Genomic DNA, 19,430 nt, shown 5'->3' on the forward strand with positions numbered 1-19,430 from the left:
AGTTGCAGGGCTGAGTATTACCTTAGAAAACCAGGGGAAGCAAGACGTACTTTTGGAACTACCATAGTTGAGGCACTATTAGGCCTGAAATGTTTCTGCTGTTTTATAAAACTCCTTTTCATCACAATTTTTTTAACAACCTTTAAAACATTGTGCAAGGTCAGTAAGAAATCTGGCGGTAAAATGCCACAGTTAAAATGTGTTACCACTAAAATAATGTTATCATTAATGCAGATTATTGTTTGAGACCAGATGATGCCTCTTTTCTCTGTTATATTGTGTTTGCTTTGATCCTATTCAGATAGGACACTAAACAGCAAGCGTATTTTAACCAGATTAAAGCAACTAATCCCATGCAGCTGATGAAGCAGGATTAAAAAGCTTTCCAGCTACACAGATAATTAGGCACATCAATTCCTATTGGAACAGTGGTCCAGAAATCACATACCTTTGGTCCATGTGGAAAGTCAAACAAGTAGGTCATAATTTTCTGAAAGACAGAAAGAAAATATTCAAAGATGGGGTTTTATGCAGCTTATAAAAACACACTTCTCTGCTTTTAGCTTTTCAGGCTACAGAACTTTGTTTTCAGGATTTGCAGAAAAGCCAGCATAAGGTTTGGTGACAAAATGAACAGATAGACCTTACAGTGAAGGGAATTAAAACAGACGTTTTTATACTCTAAGAATGTATTTGCCTGAGGAATCTGCACATTGTTTCAGATGCATCTTGCAGTACTTTATAATGGCATAATTCTTCGGTTTAGCAGCATTGCAGCATCCTGACATTTGCCAGGAGTCTAAGGAACACCCTTGATGCCAGCAGCACACCAGACTTCCCTTAGTGGCTTTGGACCTCTCCAGGATCATGGGTTAGGTGACCTCTCTGCACTCACAACTGTCTCGCTTGAAAAAGAAGTCTTGCATTTTAAAGCCCATGCTAGGTCAGTAACGGAAGCAGGGCTATAAAAGATAAGTCTCGAGACCTAATCTGCATTCACCACCAGACCATCCTAGCTCAGAAAGCACCCAATTCCTCGCCAGAAGATGTCCTCCCAAAACCCACACAATGAATAGCTGGCTTTAGTTTCTTCCATTATATCCCAGTACCCCAATCCAAGCAGCACTTACATCTGTATATTTGTAGTCGCTGTTTGTGACCAGGAACACCTTTCCGACTTCATTCATGCGGCTGAGCAGCAGAGGCAGCTTCCCCTGCAAGGCAGGGGGCAGAGCAGTCAGACACAGAGATACATCACAGGCAGAACACCGCTCAGCTACGATCCCACCAGACGAAACAAGGCAAATCAAATCAGCAAGCACAGAAACCCACATGTTTTGTGCTGGCCAGAGAGCCAGGAAAGCTGCTGGTCCGCATAATGCCTCCAGAGCACGGCCCAGGGGAGGGAGGGAAGGGGAAATGGCTCGGCAGGGCTGTGGTGCCTTTGCCATGCCAGTGCCAGGCACCCCGTGCTGCTGCTGCTGCCAGCACTCTGCAGCCGCCCCTCCAGCTCCAAGTCCTGTCCTGAAACAGGCCCAGAGGCAGGTGAAATCTGAGCTCCCACGAGCCACAAGTTGAAGTATATTGTAATTCCGACCTCAAATTAGGGAGAATTTATTCCTGGAGCTATTTTTATTGAATCATAAATCTCAGACTGTTTCCAGAGCGGCTGATTACCTCACAGGACGGTTTTGTAAGAATTTTGCAGGCATGTAACTGGGAACAAGGTTAACTGCTTCAAAGTGGTATTCTACCACCACAGGAGGAGCCCACAGAGATCATTTAAACTAAAAAATAATTATAACATAACTGGTCCAAAGGGGCCCTGCACACTGCAGAGAGGGCAAGAGTAAGGGAACCGCAGGAGCTCATTCAGTTAGATGTGCTGAGCACACATTTTGGAGTTTCAAGAGACTGGGCACTGGTGAGACTTTCAGGATCTTTCCCTCAAAGCTTCATAATAAAACGTGTGTGACGCTTTTGTTGGATGGCTAAGGAGTCCTTCTGTCTAAAAGATGCTCCTCTGTTACTTTTTAAAAAGAGGTCTGCAGCAGAGATTGCCTAGGCAGAGAAAACACAGACAGGGAACACAGCTACTTTCACCGTCAAAAGAAACAACAGCAGCCTTGCCAGCATATTCACCTGTGTCCCAGATAACGTTTCCTCTGCCTTTTATATTTTACGTAAAAACGCGCGCGTGAGTACGAAATCACGTGGATCACTGGCTCAGAATAAAGGCTGCATCCGAACTTTCCACTTTGTCGTTGGTTATTACAATAGAAGTCACCGCGTTATCTGTTTTGTGACTTAGTAAAGCGAATCAGCGTATTTATTTCTTGCCTGCTTGCTCAGTACAGAGTGTCACGTAGCACAAGTAAAGGAACTTCGCACTTACATCTTTCACCACGTACTTTTCCAGATTCTCAAGGGTCTTTTCCTTGAGCGATCCCTGAAATAGAAACAACAGAGCCCAGTGAGGTGACGGAAACATATGATGTAAGAGACATCAAAGCAATGCCAACTTTCACACTTCAAAATGCTGTGAAAGTACAAACCAGGGCGAATCTGAACCAGTGACTCTAGAGATGAGAGGCTTTGAGTAGCAGGGACCATCACAAACTCTGTGATCCATCGATTCCCTCACCATGGTAAATAATCCACTTCAACAGCATTTTAACCCTTTCAGAAGGGAATATAATAGAAACAAACAAAAAAATAGATTTGCCATACCAAACAAGACAGTCAACGACCTGTCTCCACCACTGACCATAATGCTTTACTCAAAGGCCAACTCCAACATGTATCACACAACACTGCATAAGGAAAGAAGAATAGATTCCCGACGTCTGCATGACTCAAAACAACCCCCACAAGTACAACTGTGAGCACAACTCTCCTGTGACGGCTCTCCATCCCACCCCAACAGACCTCTTGAATGAGCAAGAACAACAAAACCAGGTCTTTAATGAGGTGATAATGCTCCCAAAATCTATACTCGAAATTTCTGCACAAGTGTGCTGAAAAGGTGAATTCCACTCTGACGAATTCTGTTTAATGCAGGTGCCTTTCAGACAACATACGATAGTACCAATGTAATCTAGTTACAGGAAAATTGCTATTTTGAAAAATTACGACATACAAGTTGTGGGCTGTAAGTTCAAATATCTTAGTGGCACCACGTTCTAAAACCCACAAATTACAGCAAGGAAACAGAATCTGGGCACAATGAAAGGAATAGGAAGGCAGCACAGATATGCTCCAGTGCCAGGGATCTTGACTTACTCACATAAAACTGCTATTTATTATTTGCTCACTAGGTGGCAAAGCAGGGCTCTTGCCCAAAATTGGATTAACAGATCTTAACTGAAGAGTTACAAACCAGTCCCTCTGACTCATTTAAGACTACAGATGTCTCAGGTTCTTGCAATCACCTTGTAATGAACCCAGTCAACAGCATCTCTGACATCTTGGAACATACTCCTGAAGGACATGAAGAGGTCTCCATCTTTAAACCCTGTTTCACAGCTGTGGGGAGAAAGGAGAGGTTATAGCAGCCAATTGGAGCAGGTGAGAAACAAGCGGTGTGGGTGCCAGGAACATGCCAAGGAGAGAGAGGATTCAAAATGCTGTTTGAAGCTTGCATTTTCATCTTACCATAATGGTTTCTTATCGACTCCTTTACTGCAGCTCAGACTTGAAAGAGGGTACAACCAGAGTTTTTAACAGGATCTGCATGTTACCCAATAATGCTTGTTTAAAATTTTAGGATGTGAGCTTCTAAGTACTGGCCTGTGACTTCACAGCAGTACTACAGCTTTCTACAACAGCAACTCCCACAGTATTACAAGAAGAAAAAAGAATAATTAAGTGCACGAACCGTTTCCATTTTAACAGAGTGAGACTGGGAGTGTGCAGTTTGCAGCGTTTAACAAGACAAATGGTACAGAGAAAGTAAGCAGAGTGCTGCTTTTTCTCCCACTTTCCAACAGCAAAAAAGGGTGTGCCACAGAAGTCAACTAAATGTAATAGTGCTGAGTGGAGGAACTGCTGTCTTTTTAAACAGTCTGAGTTAACATGAGAAATTTCGTCTACAAGACACCATGGAGGCTGCGAGTTTCCATCAGAAGGAATCAAGGAGGATTAAACAGTTGTATTTATTATGAGAGCAGTCATATACTGTATGATTAATATAATATATGTACATATAATCAATACCTATCCTGAGATAGGACACTTCACCTGATGGACAGCTGGTATAAGCAATTCTTCTGCTCCCAGGTAAAATCACATTCAACCTTTACCTTCCAGTCACCCAAATGCAAAGATCACCTACCACGAGTCAGAAGCACAGCAGCACTCAGACTTGCCACTTCAAACTGCAGCTTGTTTACGCTCATACTTATTTGAAAGCTAGGAAAATACTTGTGTTGTACAAACAGCTTTTTAAGCTACGCTGTGTTTGAATATTTCGCTTTGGATTGAACAAAATCCTCGATTATGACATTTGGCCTTTCAGTTACCTGCTCAAACATGGATCCAAAGGACACAGGTTGAAAATGAACTGTCTGGTGGCTGTAATCACATACATATGTGGTCTTATGAGCTGCCCCAAATACCGGTGTCTGGCAGTAGAGTGACACAGGTATGCCCTGTGAAGGAGACCCTCATAACCAGTCTCTGCTGTACACAAAGAGCATCTCATCAGCACTAAATTCTCTTAATACCAAAAGAGTAAGAGGCCTGAACCCCACTGAAACCACCTGAAAGGACTCCACTGATATTAACAGCAGTTGCATCTGTGTTGTGCTGTATTGCATTTTATAATAACCATCTTACTGCATTAGCAGCACATCTAAGCAGAGGGGACACATACCTAGTGTACCGGTCACAGTTAGTAAAGAAATCCACTAGGCAAGCCAAAAGGTAGGTCTCTGCAAAGAAACAAAGCAAGACTTTAAAACAAGGATAACACCATGTATCCAGCTAAATCTGGGACCTGTGCCTGAATGAAAAAAAATCTTAAAAAAAAAATCCAAACAGTTGAGTAAGACATTAGCAAAGCTCTACTGGCTTCAAGGATACAGAAACAGTCACATGGGACTCACCTGGTAGATTGAACAACGTGTTCAGAATGTAAAACCTGTCTGTGTCATCCCTCTGGATAAATTTGTTTGGGTATTGTTCCCGCGTTTCAGGCCTGAGAATAGATAAAGTGGAGAAGAATGAAAAAATACAGAGGATACGATGTGCTGTCCTTTACAATATGTGTGTAGCAGGGTCCATTAACTGGAGTCTGCTGTGCTTTGATCATCACCCTGCTTTCCCACGTGTGCTTAGTGGTGTGAGAGCAAAACTGCACCCAACAGTGTGTTGCTGGCTCCAGCAGAGCCGGGCACAAAGCCCTCACTGCTGAGTCAGCAAACGAGCCGAGCCCACACAGGGAAACAGAGTGGTCGGGAGTCCATGACTCGACCTTAAGCCCCGTGCTGCTGGCTATGGGTATGCCTTACATCATCTGCACTTTCATAGTTTGCTTATCTTAAACTTTCCCCCACTTTCTATGCGTTGTTTAGCACCCCCCAGCAGCTTTCCGCAGGGGAACGCAGGGCCGCGCTGCGGGAGGCTTGCCTGGGGCCCTCTGCAATTAATCAGCAGGGTGGCGATGACTAAAGTCACTCAGTTATTCTTGTTTCCTTCATTTCTGGAGCTTCTGAAGATCTCCTATGACTCAAGGAGGAACTTGAGTGTGTATGTAAGGGCTTTTTTCTAAATTTTGGCTTCCTGCTGCAGGGACTCACAGGGCTGCAATGACAAAGCTTGTCACCTTGGGGCCCCTGAGCTGGGCTGGCCTGTGCTTGCCTTGCATCCATCCCCCTCACAGCAGGGATCAGAGGGGATTTGCTGGGACACATCAGGCACGCAGCACTGCGGTCCCCTCTGCCTCCTAAAGCGCCTTCTCCGGGGCACAAGGAATGCAGGCAGCCAGGGCAGGTTGCAGGAAATGGCACGCAGTGCCTTACTTCTGACTACCTGAGGTCAGAAACAAAAAGGGGTAGAACAAGCTCGTTCCTTCCTTAAGCAAGCTCAGGCCCCCGAGCTTTCTTAGCAATGGCTGTGGAGCTGAATGGCCTCACCTGGTACAGGCCCTACCTGCTCCCAGAACCCTTGCTCAAGCCTGTCTTAACTGACAAGCTGCTCCTGTCAAACCATGCCAGCATGAGTAAAAAGCCCCCCTATTTCCCCATAGCACATTTTCTTCTCTTCCCAGCACTCTACAGATGTACCTGTGCTGGCACAAAACTGTTCTCTATGAACACCCCAGGCTGTTGCTGTGTCTGGGACCCCCAGTACAACCCCAGTAAATCCCAGATCTGTAAGACACCAGCACAGCATCCGAAGTCTTCGCAACTCCTTACACAATGGGTTCCCCGAGGACCAGTGACACAAAAGAGCAGAGGAAGTCTAAAAGAACAGCCAAGAGTCAGCACTCACCCTCTGAGGAAATTAAAGCCATGTGCACACACCAGGAGGTTTCCATAGGCATCAACTTTCAGCAGGTTTCCATAGTGGGTATCAAACACCAGGCCTCTGTTAAGAAAGTCATTAAAGACATGAAGGAGCGAGCATTTTAAGCGGTGACCATTTCAATAGCAGTTCTTCCCAAATCAGCTCTAGAGCAGCTTGCTTACTTGGCGTGGGGCACCAGACCAGAGTTGCTGTTTTTGTGCAGCTGGGGTGCTTGCTGTACCTTTTACCTGCTGCAGGTACGCGACAACACAGACCTGCACCGACAGGTTAAAAGGTAGAGCTGATCTGCTCTCCGTGGACTTGAAAGTGGAGACGTTTAACCCAGCAGAGGCTTAGCTGTGCGTTTACCAGGGAAGACACGGACCTCTTCTGCAGGGTCACGAATCTGACACCTGTGTTTGTGGTCACTGACAGCCCTGCCGGGCTGCAAGGAAGAAAAAACTGGGATAAGGGAATTTCTCCCCTCCTTTTCATCTCTCTGTCGCACAGAGAGCCAGATGGGGCACGTAAATACTGCACAAAATGCTTCAGGTATTTTTTCAGGTCCAGCAAAACTCTGTCTCGCTTAGCTAGTAGTTTGCACCTGGAGAAGGCGGCCTTCCCCCAGAGACATCCCTTCTGTCTCCTCCCTGGGATGAAGAGGGTGGATTTAACAGTGTCTTCATCCCAGGATCGTGAAGGGCCACCACGTTCTTACAGGCATGGGAGCACACAGCAAGTCTCAGGGTAAATTAGGCTGAGAGCAGGGAAGGAAGGAGGCTGCCAGGCTGCAAACTGGGGCACAAAGCCTCTGGTCCAGTCTTTTGTAAGGAAGCTCCAAAGGAGCCAAGAAAGCAAAATCCAGCAAAGGCACAAGTGGAAATGACTTAAAGGTACAGGCTTAGATCAAAAGCCTTGTGTAAAACAAGCAATGTCCTTTTTACTTCTGCTACGAAAAGACAAAATGCAAGAACTCAAAAACTTTGCACCATTAACTTTGCTTTTGGCATTTGCTCCATCTAGACACGTGAACTGGATTGGTCCTGCTTTTGCTGCTTACAGTCAGCTTAATTTTCAGGATGCCTTATGCACCGGGACCCTGTTGTGTCTGGTTTGACGACACCGGAGGAAACCATATTAATTAAAAGCATTAACGAAAAATGTTCTGAGACTTCCTAGCGGCCTCGTGGACATTAGCGGCTCTTTCTCCCCAGGCCTTGACTTTGACTTAGCTCCCGGACCCATTGTGTCTCTGCTGTTTTTGCTTTGAAAGGTTATTTTTGGACCATGACTTCAGCAGGCCTCGTTCCCTGCCCTCAGCCTCCTTGGTAGCAAGGACTCCAAAGGCAAAATTCGGAAAACCTGGCCTCACATGTCACCTAGGAACTTTACAGAACAAGTATTCAAGGCCTCGAGCAGGCTGCGTTGGTATCTGTTAGTCATTTACCTGGTAGGGAATGCAGGATCATACACAAAATTGAGCAGCTCATGAGGGTATCCAATGGAAACTAATCTTTCTACGGTCAGGTCAAATCCAAGAGATTCGTATTCAGGGGATTTATACACTGTACCAAGATGAGATTCCAGTTAGAAAATTTGAAAACAGCTAGGGGGTTAAACAAGAAGGCAGTTAAAAGTAATGTCCCCGTTCGCCCTCCTCCCTCCTCCACATCCCTTCGGTGCTCCTGCCCTCGGCCGCCTCGGTCGGGCCTGGAGCCGCAGAGGCGTTCGCTCTGCTCCAGGACTGCGGCCGAACGGGGCCGCAGCGGGGTGCCAGCCCCACAGAGCACCAGATGAAGCCCCCACGGGCCTGTGGCAGCTCTCTGCATCAGGAGAAGTGGTCTCAGGCTGCAGCCCCTCTCCCTGCAGTGCTGTTACGCAGATGCACAAAGGCTCCCTCCCTCTTCCACCTGCTCGGCCCGGGTTTTGTTTTGCTGTGCTTTCTCAAAGCTGGCGAAGAAACCAATAAATCCTGGGAGCGCACGTATTCGTGGTGAGAAAGCCTGAAACTCATTGCTGCTGTGCTACTGTTACTGCTCTGGATACGATCCCAAAGATTAGTATTGTCTCCAGATTTCATCTCGGGGGAATTTATGTTTGCTGCAGACCGAGTTAGCTCGAAGGTAGAGCTGTCAAGTTAACATACGATTTGTTTGTTAATAATACCATATGGTACTGTAAAAATCTGTTAGCTATTACCCTTGTGCATCAAAATGCTACTCTTTTAAGCAGGCTTACTGTTGCCACATTTCAGAGGAGCTGCATCTGTGACACACACAACGCAAAACAAATGGACTTGTTCAAACAAGCCATTCCTGTCTTCGGGGCCGTCTTCTTCCTGCAAATGGCCTTCCCATGCACTGGAAATATCACTACTTAATTGGATCATTAAATGAACATTTAGAAGGAAATCAGTGTCTCTATGACAGACGGGAATCAGTGTGTTTCTCTGGCTGTGTTGACATTTGCTGCACGCCGCTGTCTTAACTTGGTCCTAAGATGTAACGAGGTCAAATGCAGCCCTTGGCTTCAGGGAAGGTTACTGGGGGTTCAGTGGGCCCGGCTGTCTCAACACTTGAGTGTTTCAAACTTAGCTGAGTAAAATCCAAAACTGTGTAAGAAAGCTCTTTAGAAGACAGACTGCTTTCCCTGGGATAGCTAGCACATCTAGGGGCATCACGATATATATATATATATATATAAAACACTCATTGTCTGTACTGCCCAGATAACCACCGCTGTGTAAATACTCTGGAATATAGAAGTTCAGTCTGAGAGGAGAAAACAGATCTGTAAAATACTACAAAAATACTAAAAAGGGAAGGACTGTAGAAGAAATGGGACTGTCAAAAGACTCAGTTCACAGTAACCACACGAGAGGGCTCTAACAATCGAAAAAGCACCAGAATTCTAAGAGTTAATTTTTCCCGTTAAATGAAACACCGTTAAAATGTAAAAAGCAAACCTGTAATCTTCCTGAACAGATAACTAAAAGCAATCAAACAGTTATGAAGGTCTTCAGGCATTATTATACCAGTGGCAAACATCGATAACATGATACAACATTCAGCGCACGTAGCCCTGTCTGTCCTTTAGGAAAGGAAGGGTTGATTGAGCTATAGATAGGAAGAAGCAATCAAAAACTACAGCTAAAGAAGAAAGCAGTGACTGACAAGGCAATCCTGGGGAGTGAGCTGGAGTTGGAGGGAGCAAAAGGCAGTTAGATGATGAACATTGTGAGGGTGACACCGGAGCATCATCTGGAAAAACGAGTTCCTTTGATGCAGGACAGTAACGGCACTTCCCAGGGAGAACAGTAATAAACACATCCATCCGCACGTGCTCTCAGCGGGGGAGAGCACTGCAAAGCTCCCCAAGATGTGAAGCAGCCTCCGGTTCTCCATCCTGTCCATGCAGCCGCTGCACTCCTCATCAGCTTCCTGGGACTTTAACCCATTTATCCATAAAACATCCCTCCCAAACAAAGCATCTCTGCCAAAAACCCTGTCCTTTCTCAACTCACCAGCCACGGTGATGCTGTCAGACATAAAGAACCTCCGGATGCACTGCTGGCACCTGCTCTGGGCAAACAGAAGTGGTTTGTGAACAGCTCCAGCAGCACCTTTCCAGGGAAACCACGGGGCTTTCTGTTAACCAGCCTGGGCACCTTGGTAATGCTCCACCAGGAACAGCTGTGGGGGACGCTCACAAAACGCCCTCACTCAACTTCTCTATTTCGCTCTCAGTGTTAGATTTATCACTACAAACCTCTTTTCAACTCTCCTGAGCCTAAAGAAACAAGGCGAAACACCAGTAGGGAAGAGGCTGAGCAGGTATGCGTCCCAGCCCTCATCACCCCAGGTCTCTGCTGAGGCAGCACTGCAGCACGGTTGATCTGAATTTTTTCTGTCTGGGCGAGGCAGTTATTCCCCTTTGCCTCTCAAGTTGTAAATTCTGTTTCCCCGACTCCTCTTTGAACAAAACTAAGCCACTAGCTCATTCATACCTCCAGTCCCTTCCCTGTTTTCCTATCACACACCACAATACCTGGAAAACGAAAGCTTTCTCCTCGTCACACAAACTAAACAGAGACACTGGCTCCTGGAGACTGGAAAGGGGCAATAAGCGTTCTCCAGTTACCACAATACTCACTGCCCAAGACAAACTTTCCTTTAATTAGACACGTGGCTGGGAACAGGCTGAGAGCTCACCAAGCCCACCTTGCCAGCACCTACCCCGCAGCACATGCTGCCCCAGCTGGTTCGAGCCACAGCCCGCTGACATTTCTCGTAAGCTTTGCGAAGGCCTGTTTCAGTAACGTGAGCTTCCAGGCAAACAAACGATCCACCTCCCCGAGACCAAAAGCAGGAACAGGCTAACACCGCTGTAACGACAGCAGCACAGTCGGGGAAGATGCCCCGGCTGTATGTATTAATAGATCGTTTATCCGGGATGAAAAGCGTATTTTAATATTGTGCTCGGGGCTGGCCACTCTCATTTTCAGGCATCGTTGGAGAAAAAGAGTAGAGAGGACAGGGCAATGTTTTCTTCTGCAGTTGGATGATGAAAAAAAAATAGTTCAAAGCTTCCTGGAAGACCCCGTCCCCAGCCCCGCTTGCTGAGCCCACAGCTGGAGATATCTGTAGGACGTGGTGCTGCATGGATTCAGATGTGCCATGCAGTGCCTCCTGTGCTCTGCTCCTCCCCCCAGCGGAGGAGAGCCCAGCTTTGAGCTCCCCCACCTCCGGGACAAGGGGACCAGGCAGAGCCACGAGCCCACAGCCACCCCCTGCACCGTGCCCTCGCCTCTTCCCTCGGCCCAGCGCACACGGGAAGAGACCAAAATCAAAGCGCATGGTGCAACTCACTCCAATTTTTTTTCGCTTTCTTACTGCTTGACGGCCGTGTCTCTGCCACTGTGCCAAGTCCCTGGCTCCAAAGGAAAAGTTATTTTAATAATCTGTGTTTCAGCACAGACAGATGCTTCAGTGGCTCAGGGCAATCGGCACCCCGTGCTTGTGGATTACGTAACCAGGCTCGAAAGAAAACAACCGAGTCTTTAAAAACCAGAAGCCAGCTGACGGCACTTCAGCTTCCCCTTACCACTGTCACTTGCCTTTAAATTACGCTACTGGAAGTTAAAAAGCAGTACCCCGGGAGTGAGCGTCGCGAGCCTTCGGTCTGTGAGGAGTGCAGGCATCCCTGACACGGTACGTGCTAGGTGGGGAGCCGAGCTGGAAGGAGCAGGGGTTGTGCGGTAAGGTATGCAATTCTCATGCACTTCTGTGGTTGGTTTTACCTGTGCTGCCAACACACACACAGTAACAATTTTACAGCCTTCCTGAAAAGGAGAAAAAAAAAAACAAAAATCTCTACAGAGGCTCCAGCTTATGCAAAATGCTGCTGCCAGGATTTGAACTCACATGAGGCAGATGCAGATTCAGAGTGTCACTCCAGTCTTGACGGAGTTACACTGGGCTCCCCTGTTAAAGAAAAAAATCAGACTGATTTTAAAACTGCAACAGCTCTGTGCCATGCGGGACGGTATCTGCTGGAGCTCTGTCCTCCGGTAAGCTCGGAAGTCGGCCTGGCAGCGATTCCAAATATACTTACAGCTGATTTATAGAGGAGGCACAGTTGGTAATCGTGCGTCCTGCAGGCAAAATTCTGTCCTCATACCCACAAAGCAGCCTTAGATCATCAGCTCAGTGGATTAATTAGGAGGAAGAGGCTACACGTGCATGCCCAAGTGACACAAACCCTTCCAGTTTCTCTCGGACACAGATCAAGACTCAAGAAAGGGTCTTGTGCTCTTCCTGGCGCTCTGCCATTATTGTCCATCCCTCTGTTGGTGACAGATTACTCCTGCACTTGGTTTCACGGCACGCAACGCCTGCACGTGTCAGCGCAGGAGGCTCAGGAGACTGAGTCAGGAGCTACTCCGGGAACTTGAGAAGAGAATTTTGCCCTACATCTGAAGGCGCTTCCAGCAAGAGCCTCAAACACGGAGCCCGTCTGGTGCAGCACATCTAAATTCCACCGTGTCCCTCAACACTTAAGCTAAAGTCTGGGCTTTCATGTGCAAAGCACTGAGGGATGAACCAGAACCAATCCTGCACACGGTGCTGCATCATATCGCAGCGCACTGGTTTGCAAGCACACGCAGCAAGGAGAAAATACCTATTCTGCAACTTCCAGGGATGCACAGAGTCATGGCAAATACCTTTGAGATCACATTTGTGCTAAATGCAAGCTGAGTGAGTTGGAAAGCTGTTACGAAATGACCCCAGAAGTATGCAGACCTCCTGGAAGGCTTCTCTGAAAATAAGCATTTAAAGACTATTTGTTTTAAAATGCATAGCTGGGGAAGGTTGTAGTGGGTTTGACGGCTCTGTTCAAGCTGTGGGGAGGAGGAAGCCCTTCAAGGGCTGCCCATTTCTTTCCTTGTTCCTCCTCCCCACACACAAGTTTCCAATTCAGGCAGGGCAGCTCCTCATTGAAGATGTAACATGGTTTCTTCCAGGGCTCGTCGACCCTTCTTACAAGCTGCTCATGGATCATGGGAGAGAAGCAGGTGCTAAAGGTACAAAACCCCTGCACTTCTGTGCTGTTTCAGCCAAATCTTCAACAATTTTACCCGCTATCTGGTTTCTCCAGAGATCACACAAAGATAGATAGATAAGCCAAAAGGTGGACAGATAACGTGAAGGGTTTAGCCTCGTCTCCAAAGCACAGGAAATGCAGCCCAATTACTTTGTGTTAAGTCTTGAAGAACTGAAAGTGAAATAACTAGAAACAGGTTGTTCCAGTTGCTGCTTATTCCCCAGGGACCGAGGCATGCAAATCTGGCAGTTAGGACCTACGCGGCCAGGTGGGCAGCAGCAGCCAGGTTTCTGCACTTCTCAGGGACAACGTGTGTGATTAGGCTTGTACGAACACATTTCTGAAATTCCACACACCTCGCTTAAAGAGCCGCTGATTTGAAAAAGTGCTGCTGATCTGAAATGCTGATCCGTATTCTGAATTGCATCACAAATAAATAATGCAAGTGCACATTAGAAATACATTTATATCAATGTCGTGCTGACAAAAAGTGCTTAGTGAAAGCCTTGAGAATTGAGATCCCCTTCCATACCCTCATCCCCTGTCATGGTACGAATATCTACGTATCCTGCCCCACCACGTCTATCAAATGGGATCTTGGATGGGCGTCCCAGACCGGGACAGATCTATTCCACAGTTCTCCACTCTGTGAGCTTTTTCTCTGCACGCAGCCCTGAAGCTGGGCACTTAGTGCCAGCGACCGCCAGGACGTCTGCGGCACAGTCACCTCGCCACTACCACCAGACCTCTGATTATTTCACCAAAGCACCAGACATCCTGCTGCTTCTGATCACAAATCCTGAGGGAACAGGGAGCAACCAGTCCCAAGGGCGTTTGGGACAGGGGATTTCATTAGAAAGTAAACCCCACTGAAGCAACAATCCCAATTAAACAGATTAATGAGTGTTGGGCAGACATTTCACGTACTGCCGCACTTGGAGGAAAGCCTGTCTCGGACGTAGGCCCAGAGGTCTGAGGCTCCCCAGAAGTAACTGGGTAATGATCTTAATTTATATATCAAACCCCTTTCAGGGAACCTATTACCTTCATAATCCATCACAGAGCAATGCCATTTTTCATACGTAATTAGAAAAGAACAGGATTTATGCTCATCAGTTTCTGTGTTGCGGGGTCTCTTCTAACCAGGGAAGATGTTCTCAGGTGCTGTCACTGAAACACCAAGTCTGAGCGCACGCCATTGCTCCTGCCACAGCAAATGCAGGCGTTTCGCCTCACAGCATCCTCACCAAATGCAGAGGGAAGCACAGACACTGCTGCAGAAAGCCTTGGCTGTGTAGAGCACTGGTTTCGGGTCACCTCTGCCCAGCACAGCGTGTGAAGATGTGCCTGCTCTGCGTCTCGCTGTGCTCGGGGCAGTGGAGTCGCTCACGTTTCTGCTGTGCTGACCTGGGAGCTCGGAGCCTGCAAACAGACTGACAAAGCGGTAAACGTGCCTGGTTGTAACTGCGAGAAACCCCAAGGGACTACTCAGATGTTTTAAGTTAGGAACATGGTGAATCACTTTTGTTTATGGACTTGGCTGAACTGTGACGATAAGGGATCCGTCTAAGGTCAAAACAAGTTGAAAAACAGCCAGGAATAGAAGCCGGTCTTCTTCAACCTTCACTTTTGATTTTAACTGCTAGACCATAAATAAAACCACACTGTAATATGCAAAACAAAATTGTAGTATTTCAGCCTCTGTTTGAGTTTTCATAGCACCGAACAAACAAAATGGGTGGCAACGGTATGTGTTGCTCCTTTGGGTTCAGTCAATTTTTCAATGTGAACCGAGAGGAAACTGCTGCCGCATCGATCAATAGTTTTCATTTTTCCAAAGAAACCTTTTCAAACGCAGAACTGTTCTGTCAGCAGGACAAAGCTGAGCTTTAAGCACACTTCACTGCTTAATGCGCCTTTTCTATTTCACTAGAAATTCCGTATGTGAGGCAATCAGCAAACAAGGCCTTGACAAAACCTCCAGGTGTGTCCTGGGGTATTTTCATACGGCTAACACACGAGCTGCTCTGCCGTGCATGAACAGCCAAGTTCTGCACTGAGCCTCTTGCAGCCACAGATGTTTTTGACAGTGAATCCGATAACAGGAAGCAAGACAAGAGTCACTGATCATTGGAGGCTGAAAATTTTGGATCCTGTGCATTCGAGCTTCAGCGGCTCCCCGGCACCCTTCCCTGACAGTGCCCGGTACTGGTTTCTGGGAGGGAACCAGCACACACCTCTATGGAAGAACAAAGACTGCAGTCCCCAGCTGCAGCAGTGCCCGAAAAAGCTGCCGAGCACCCACTCTGCAGCCTAGGAGCGCTGGAAAATTCCTTCCCTCTAACGCTGCTGCAAACATCCCCATGTGCACACAGCCTTCGGCTCTAAAACCTCGGACCTGGAGCTGTATCAGCTCCTCTGCTCCCACTCTGCGTGCCCAAAGGATCTGCAAAGGCTGGATGCGGTGTTGTTCCGAGGACTGACACGGCACTGTATGCTCAGCTTGGCTCTGGACTGCTGGATGTGTACACTTCAGGTTGTTTTCAGTGCTGCCTTTCTACTTGTTTAATATTAAAAAAAAAAGTGTTGCCAAGTATCATCAGCTTTAACTCTTTTCAAAGCAGGCTTATTAGTGCTCTCGTTGGTAAATGCCAGATATTTTTAGCTCCCTGCTGCTGCATTTTGTTTGCCTTCGACGTAACGAAGATTTGGGCTGTTTGGATATGCCTCAGAGGCTGGCAAAACAGAGCTTAACGTTGGAAAGATTTCTTGTACAGAATAAAAATGCATGGCTTGAGGTAACAACAGCAGCACTGAGGTGACATTTTGCATGTTGAGAGAAGCAATTCAGACGGACTCTGCATTTCAAGGAAAGTTCAGTTTGTCTCTTTTAATAGTTGGCATAACATTCCTTTGCTCTGCAATAATATTTTAAAGATGACTACACAGTCACCTGTTCTTTTATGGGGATGTTTTACAGTTTCCCTGACACAAGAGAATCTTTTTTGTGCTTAACAAGTGGCCTTCAGAATTTACCTCTCTCAGATGCAGCCGCTGGGAGTCATAATCCCGTAATGGAAATCGCCCTCCATTTCCATGGAAACAAACCACTGTGCCAAAATACGGGCTTACTTCTTCAATAAAGACTTCCTGAACGGGGAAGAAATAGTTGTCTGGGCTTCGCATTGAAACATAATTTGGTAGCATCTAGAAATAAAACGACTTAAAGGCACAGCAGCCATTCATACTCTCTATCTAAGGCATTATTCAGGTGTATCAGCATCCAAACAGATCTTGCTCGTTATTTCTCTCCATATTGTTTCTGTTAATGACCTTGGTCACTTTCCCTTTGGACTTCTGATTTTTAAAGCAGAAGGAAAGAAAACTCGTGGTTGATGAAGGAGTGATGAAGTCAGAAGTCTTCCATTCTCTCCCAGCTCTGCCAGGTTCACTGTCTCACCATATGCACTTAAGAGAGGGGTCCTCAAAAGCTACACGTCCGATTTGTTTAACAGCATGCGCCTGGGCATATATGCAGTGCAAATGCCCATGCTGTTAGTAAGCCACATACATGAGCTTTTCTGCAGTCCACTAAAAGGAGGCATCCACAAAGCAACAGCACACACGCATCTCAGAGTTAAATCCCGCTGTCCTCTCTGCTTTCGTTCCTCCTACAGAGCAAGCTGTCCCCTTCATCACAGGGGCATTTGCAACTTAATAGCACTTGTATTGTGGCATTAAGGTTACTAGATAAGGGCATCTATTAGATTGAAAATATCTCCACATCTCTATCCGCCTGGCAAAGACATGAACTGTTGACCCAGCTAGTGTTACTCCCGTGTTCCTGACAGCCAGAGAGCAGAGTATGGCAGCTTTTAAAACCCCCCTGACGCTGTGAGGACTTGTTCTTCCCACAGCTTCTGTTTAACGCTCCAATTCTTCAAGAATTCACGGACAGCAGATTAACAGTTTGTCAGCCGGTGATTTACTGGGACAGAGCGAGCGACACGTGCTTCTTCCTCTCCTCATTCCCACTGCCAGCACATTGAAAAACCACAGCTCCAGACTTTGGTTTGCTGCAGCACACAGCTTTGAATGGCCAAACTCCTGAGTTTGAGCCACCCAAACGGAGCAGGGACAGCAGCCACTCCAGCACTGCGCTGGTATGTGAAAAACCATCCAGCTCAAAGCATACTAGGAACAGCTCAGCTTCTCCATCTGCCTTCAGCTTTAAAACGCTAATGGCCAAAACAGCCTCGGAAATTTGCAAAATCTGCACCTGTTAAACTTGAAACGTGCAAACGCGAAAATGTAGACAGCAGATGTGCACGAGTCAAAGCATCTCTCAAGTTCTGCTGGGACAGCTTGAATGCTGCTGTTGTCGAACCTACCCGTTCCTCTCTCTAGCCACCGAACTACTTCTACGCGGCACAAAAAGCTGCATTATCCAGAGACACGGGATAAAAGCCGAACTGCTCAGCGTCACCTCAAAAGAACCTCAAAGCTTGGAGTCCTTACACTGCGATGAAACCGAAGACAAACCTTTAACCTAAGCTAAGAGCCCCGTTAGAACATTTGTGTTTGAGTTACCAATAAACATACCCTAACAACATCTGAACAGAAGGACAAACATTTCTTTGTAGTTGCTTACGCTACGAGCTCAGCAGCTTTGGTAAGTGTTTGCTTCAACCTTTCATGTACAAAACTCCCACGTTTCTACTTTGCTTTTCATCTGCGTAATCCAGAAAATCTTATCCACAGTACAAATTCTTTAATCCCATTGCTCACTTTTGGAAGCTGAACCAGACAGAAGCGATACAACTTGACTGACGTACAAATAGCAGATACACTGAAGAACCAGTTCTCAGCCCAGCTGCCACCTTGTCTCCCAGCTCACAAGCAGCAACAAGCCAATGCTGCCGCCTGTTTGAGTACATCTTTCCCAGAGCCAGCAGGTAAAGACAAATGTTTCAAAAATAACACGTGGGTGTTTAAAGCTTCCCTCTCCCCCAAACTGCATGGATGGCTTCGACACAAACGCCTACCAGAGGAAGGGGCAAAACCTGTTTATGCATGTTGTATTTTGGAGTGAGCTGGAGAGGCAGCCACAAACAGTGACTGAAGCTGCCTTTCCCTTGTCTTTCCCCATGTGCTCAGAAGGGACGTGCTGCAGCTGAAAGCATAAGCAATTTGGCCATAAAATGTTTGCAGTGCACCAAATCTTGGCATTACGTTGGCAGTGTTTCTAGGACACAAGCTATATTCCAATCAGATTATGTTGTATTAATCATATTTGCACGCAATAAACCCAGTATTTTTCAAGCTTCATTTCCCCTTCTTTTTTATTGAAACAGTTTGCAGCCGCTAGTGATGATTTTATTACTGGTATCTGGAGAACATGGAAGCAGCAATGATTTAAGCACAGAGAAGGCCTTCCAAAGGAAAGCATCCTGCTTACTGATCTCAGATCTTACCTACCTCAGAGATGGAAGACAAAACTTGCAGCCTGGCTGTAACTTTTGGAGAAGGACAGTAGTCACTGAAGAATGTTTTCAAGCACAGTCCAGCTTGCAATTCTTCTAACTCCCTCTCCATCTGCCCATGGCCTGGTGTGAAATTACAGCCCGTTTGAAAGCCTCGCTGCTGTAGTCCTGTGCCTGTCAAGGGACATCTATCTATCCATAACCTCATTGTACGATCTGTCCCACATAAGACTTAGTAATGCCAATGCCTCATGCATTACTGGAGCCAGACCTAATAATTACAGTTGTAGCTCACCCTGAGAAGGAAGCAGCCAAATAAAATCCTCTCTGAAAGCTAACCCTCTCAGTTGTTTTTCCAAGGGGCCACACCAACCCCTAGTCTCAGGTGAGTGTTGTGCTGAAGACTCCGCAGGCATACCTTTATTTTTATCCCTGCAGTCCTCAGTAAACACAAAAGAGAGGGCTGTGAATCTTTTGGAGTATGTGCAGCATTCTCCTTTACCAAAGCATGGGTAATTTTGACAGTACTAGCAAAACAAGAAAGCAGACGGGAAGTATTACTGACTACTGGTCTTCTAGTCCGTCAGGATGAATAAGCAAAGGTGAATCATTCAGATAATTAAAGGAAACTATTATTTAACAAACAAAAATGTGCTACAAAAGGACCCTCACATCGAAGGGTTTAAATGAAGCTTTCCCAAACTTTTCCTCTTGCCCTGGCAGTGGAAGGCAGCCCTTCCCAGCTACTTGCACAGCTGGTGCTGTCGTACTGCAGTCTCCTGTGGAAGACGGGAGCTCTGCTGGACCAGGGCACCGGCCTCGCTGCCTGCCCGAGGG

General features: G+C 46.7%; 1 protein-coding gene across 6 annotated transcripts in view; it reads right to left on the reverse strand.

Annotated features, from left to right (window-relative positions):
* NT5C2 (5'-nucleotidase, cytosolic II) overlaps positions 1 to 19,430 on the reverse strand; it is a 58,749-nt gene that overhangs the window by 5,542 nt on the left and 33,777 nt on the right. For 4 of the 6 annotated variants that reach the window (XM_083845021.1, XM_083845022.1, XM_083845023.1 and 1 more), the window contains 8 exons: positions 7,955 to 8,072; positions 6,493 to 6,588; positions 5,106 to 5,197; positions 4,874 to 4,931; positions 3,432 to 3,525; positions 2,396 to 2,449; positions 1,131 to 1,214; positions 449 to 490 (listed from right to left, as the gene is read on the reverse strand). In XM_083845021.1, coding sequence (XP_083701147.1) covers positions 449 to 490; positions 1,131 to 1,214; positions 2,396 to 2,449; positions 3,432 to 3,525; positions 4,874 to 4,931; positions 5,106 to 5,197; positions 6,493 to 6,588; positions 7,955 to 8,072 — 638 coding nt within the window. The other 2 variants (XM_083845025.1, XM_083845026.1) reach the window with 2 other exon arrangements.

Source organism: Anser anser (genome assembly GCF_964211835.1).
Source record: "Anser anser genome assembly, chromosome: 7".
NCBI classification, from domain to species: Eukaryota; Metazoa; Chordata; class Aves; order Anseriformes; family Anatidae; genus Anser; species Anser anser.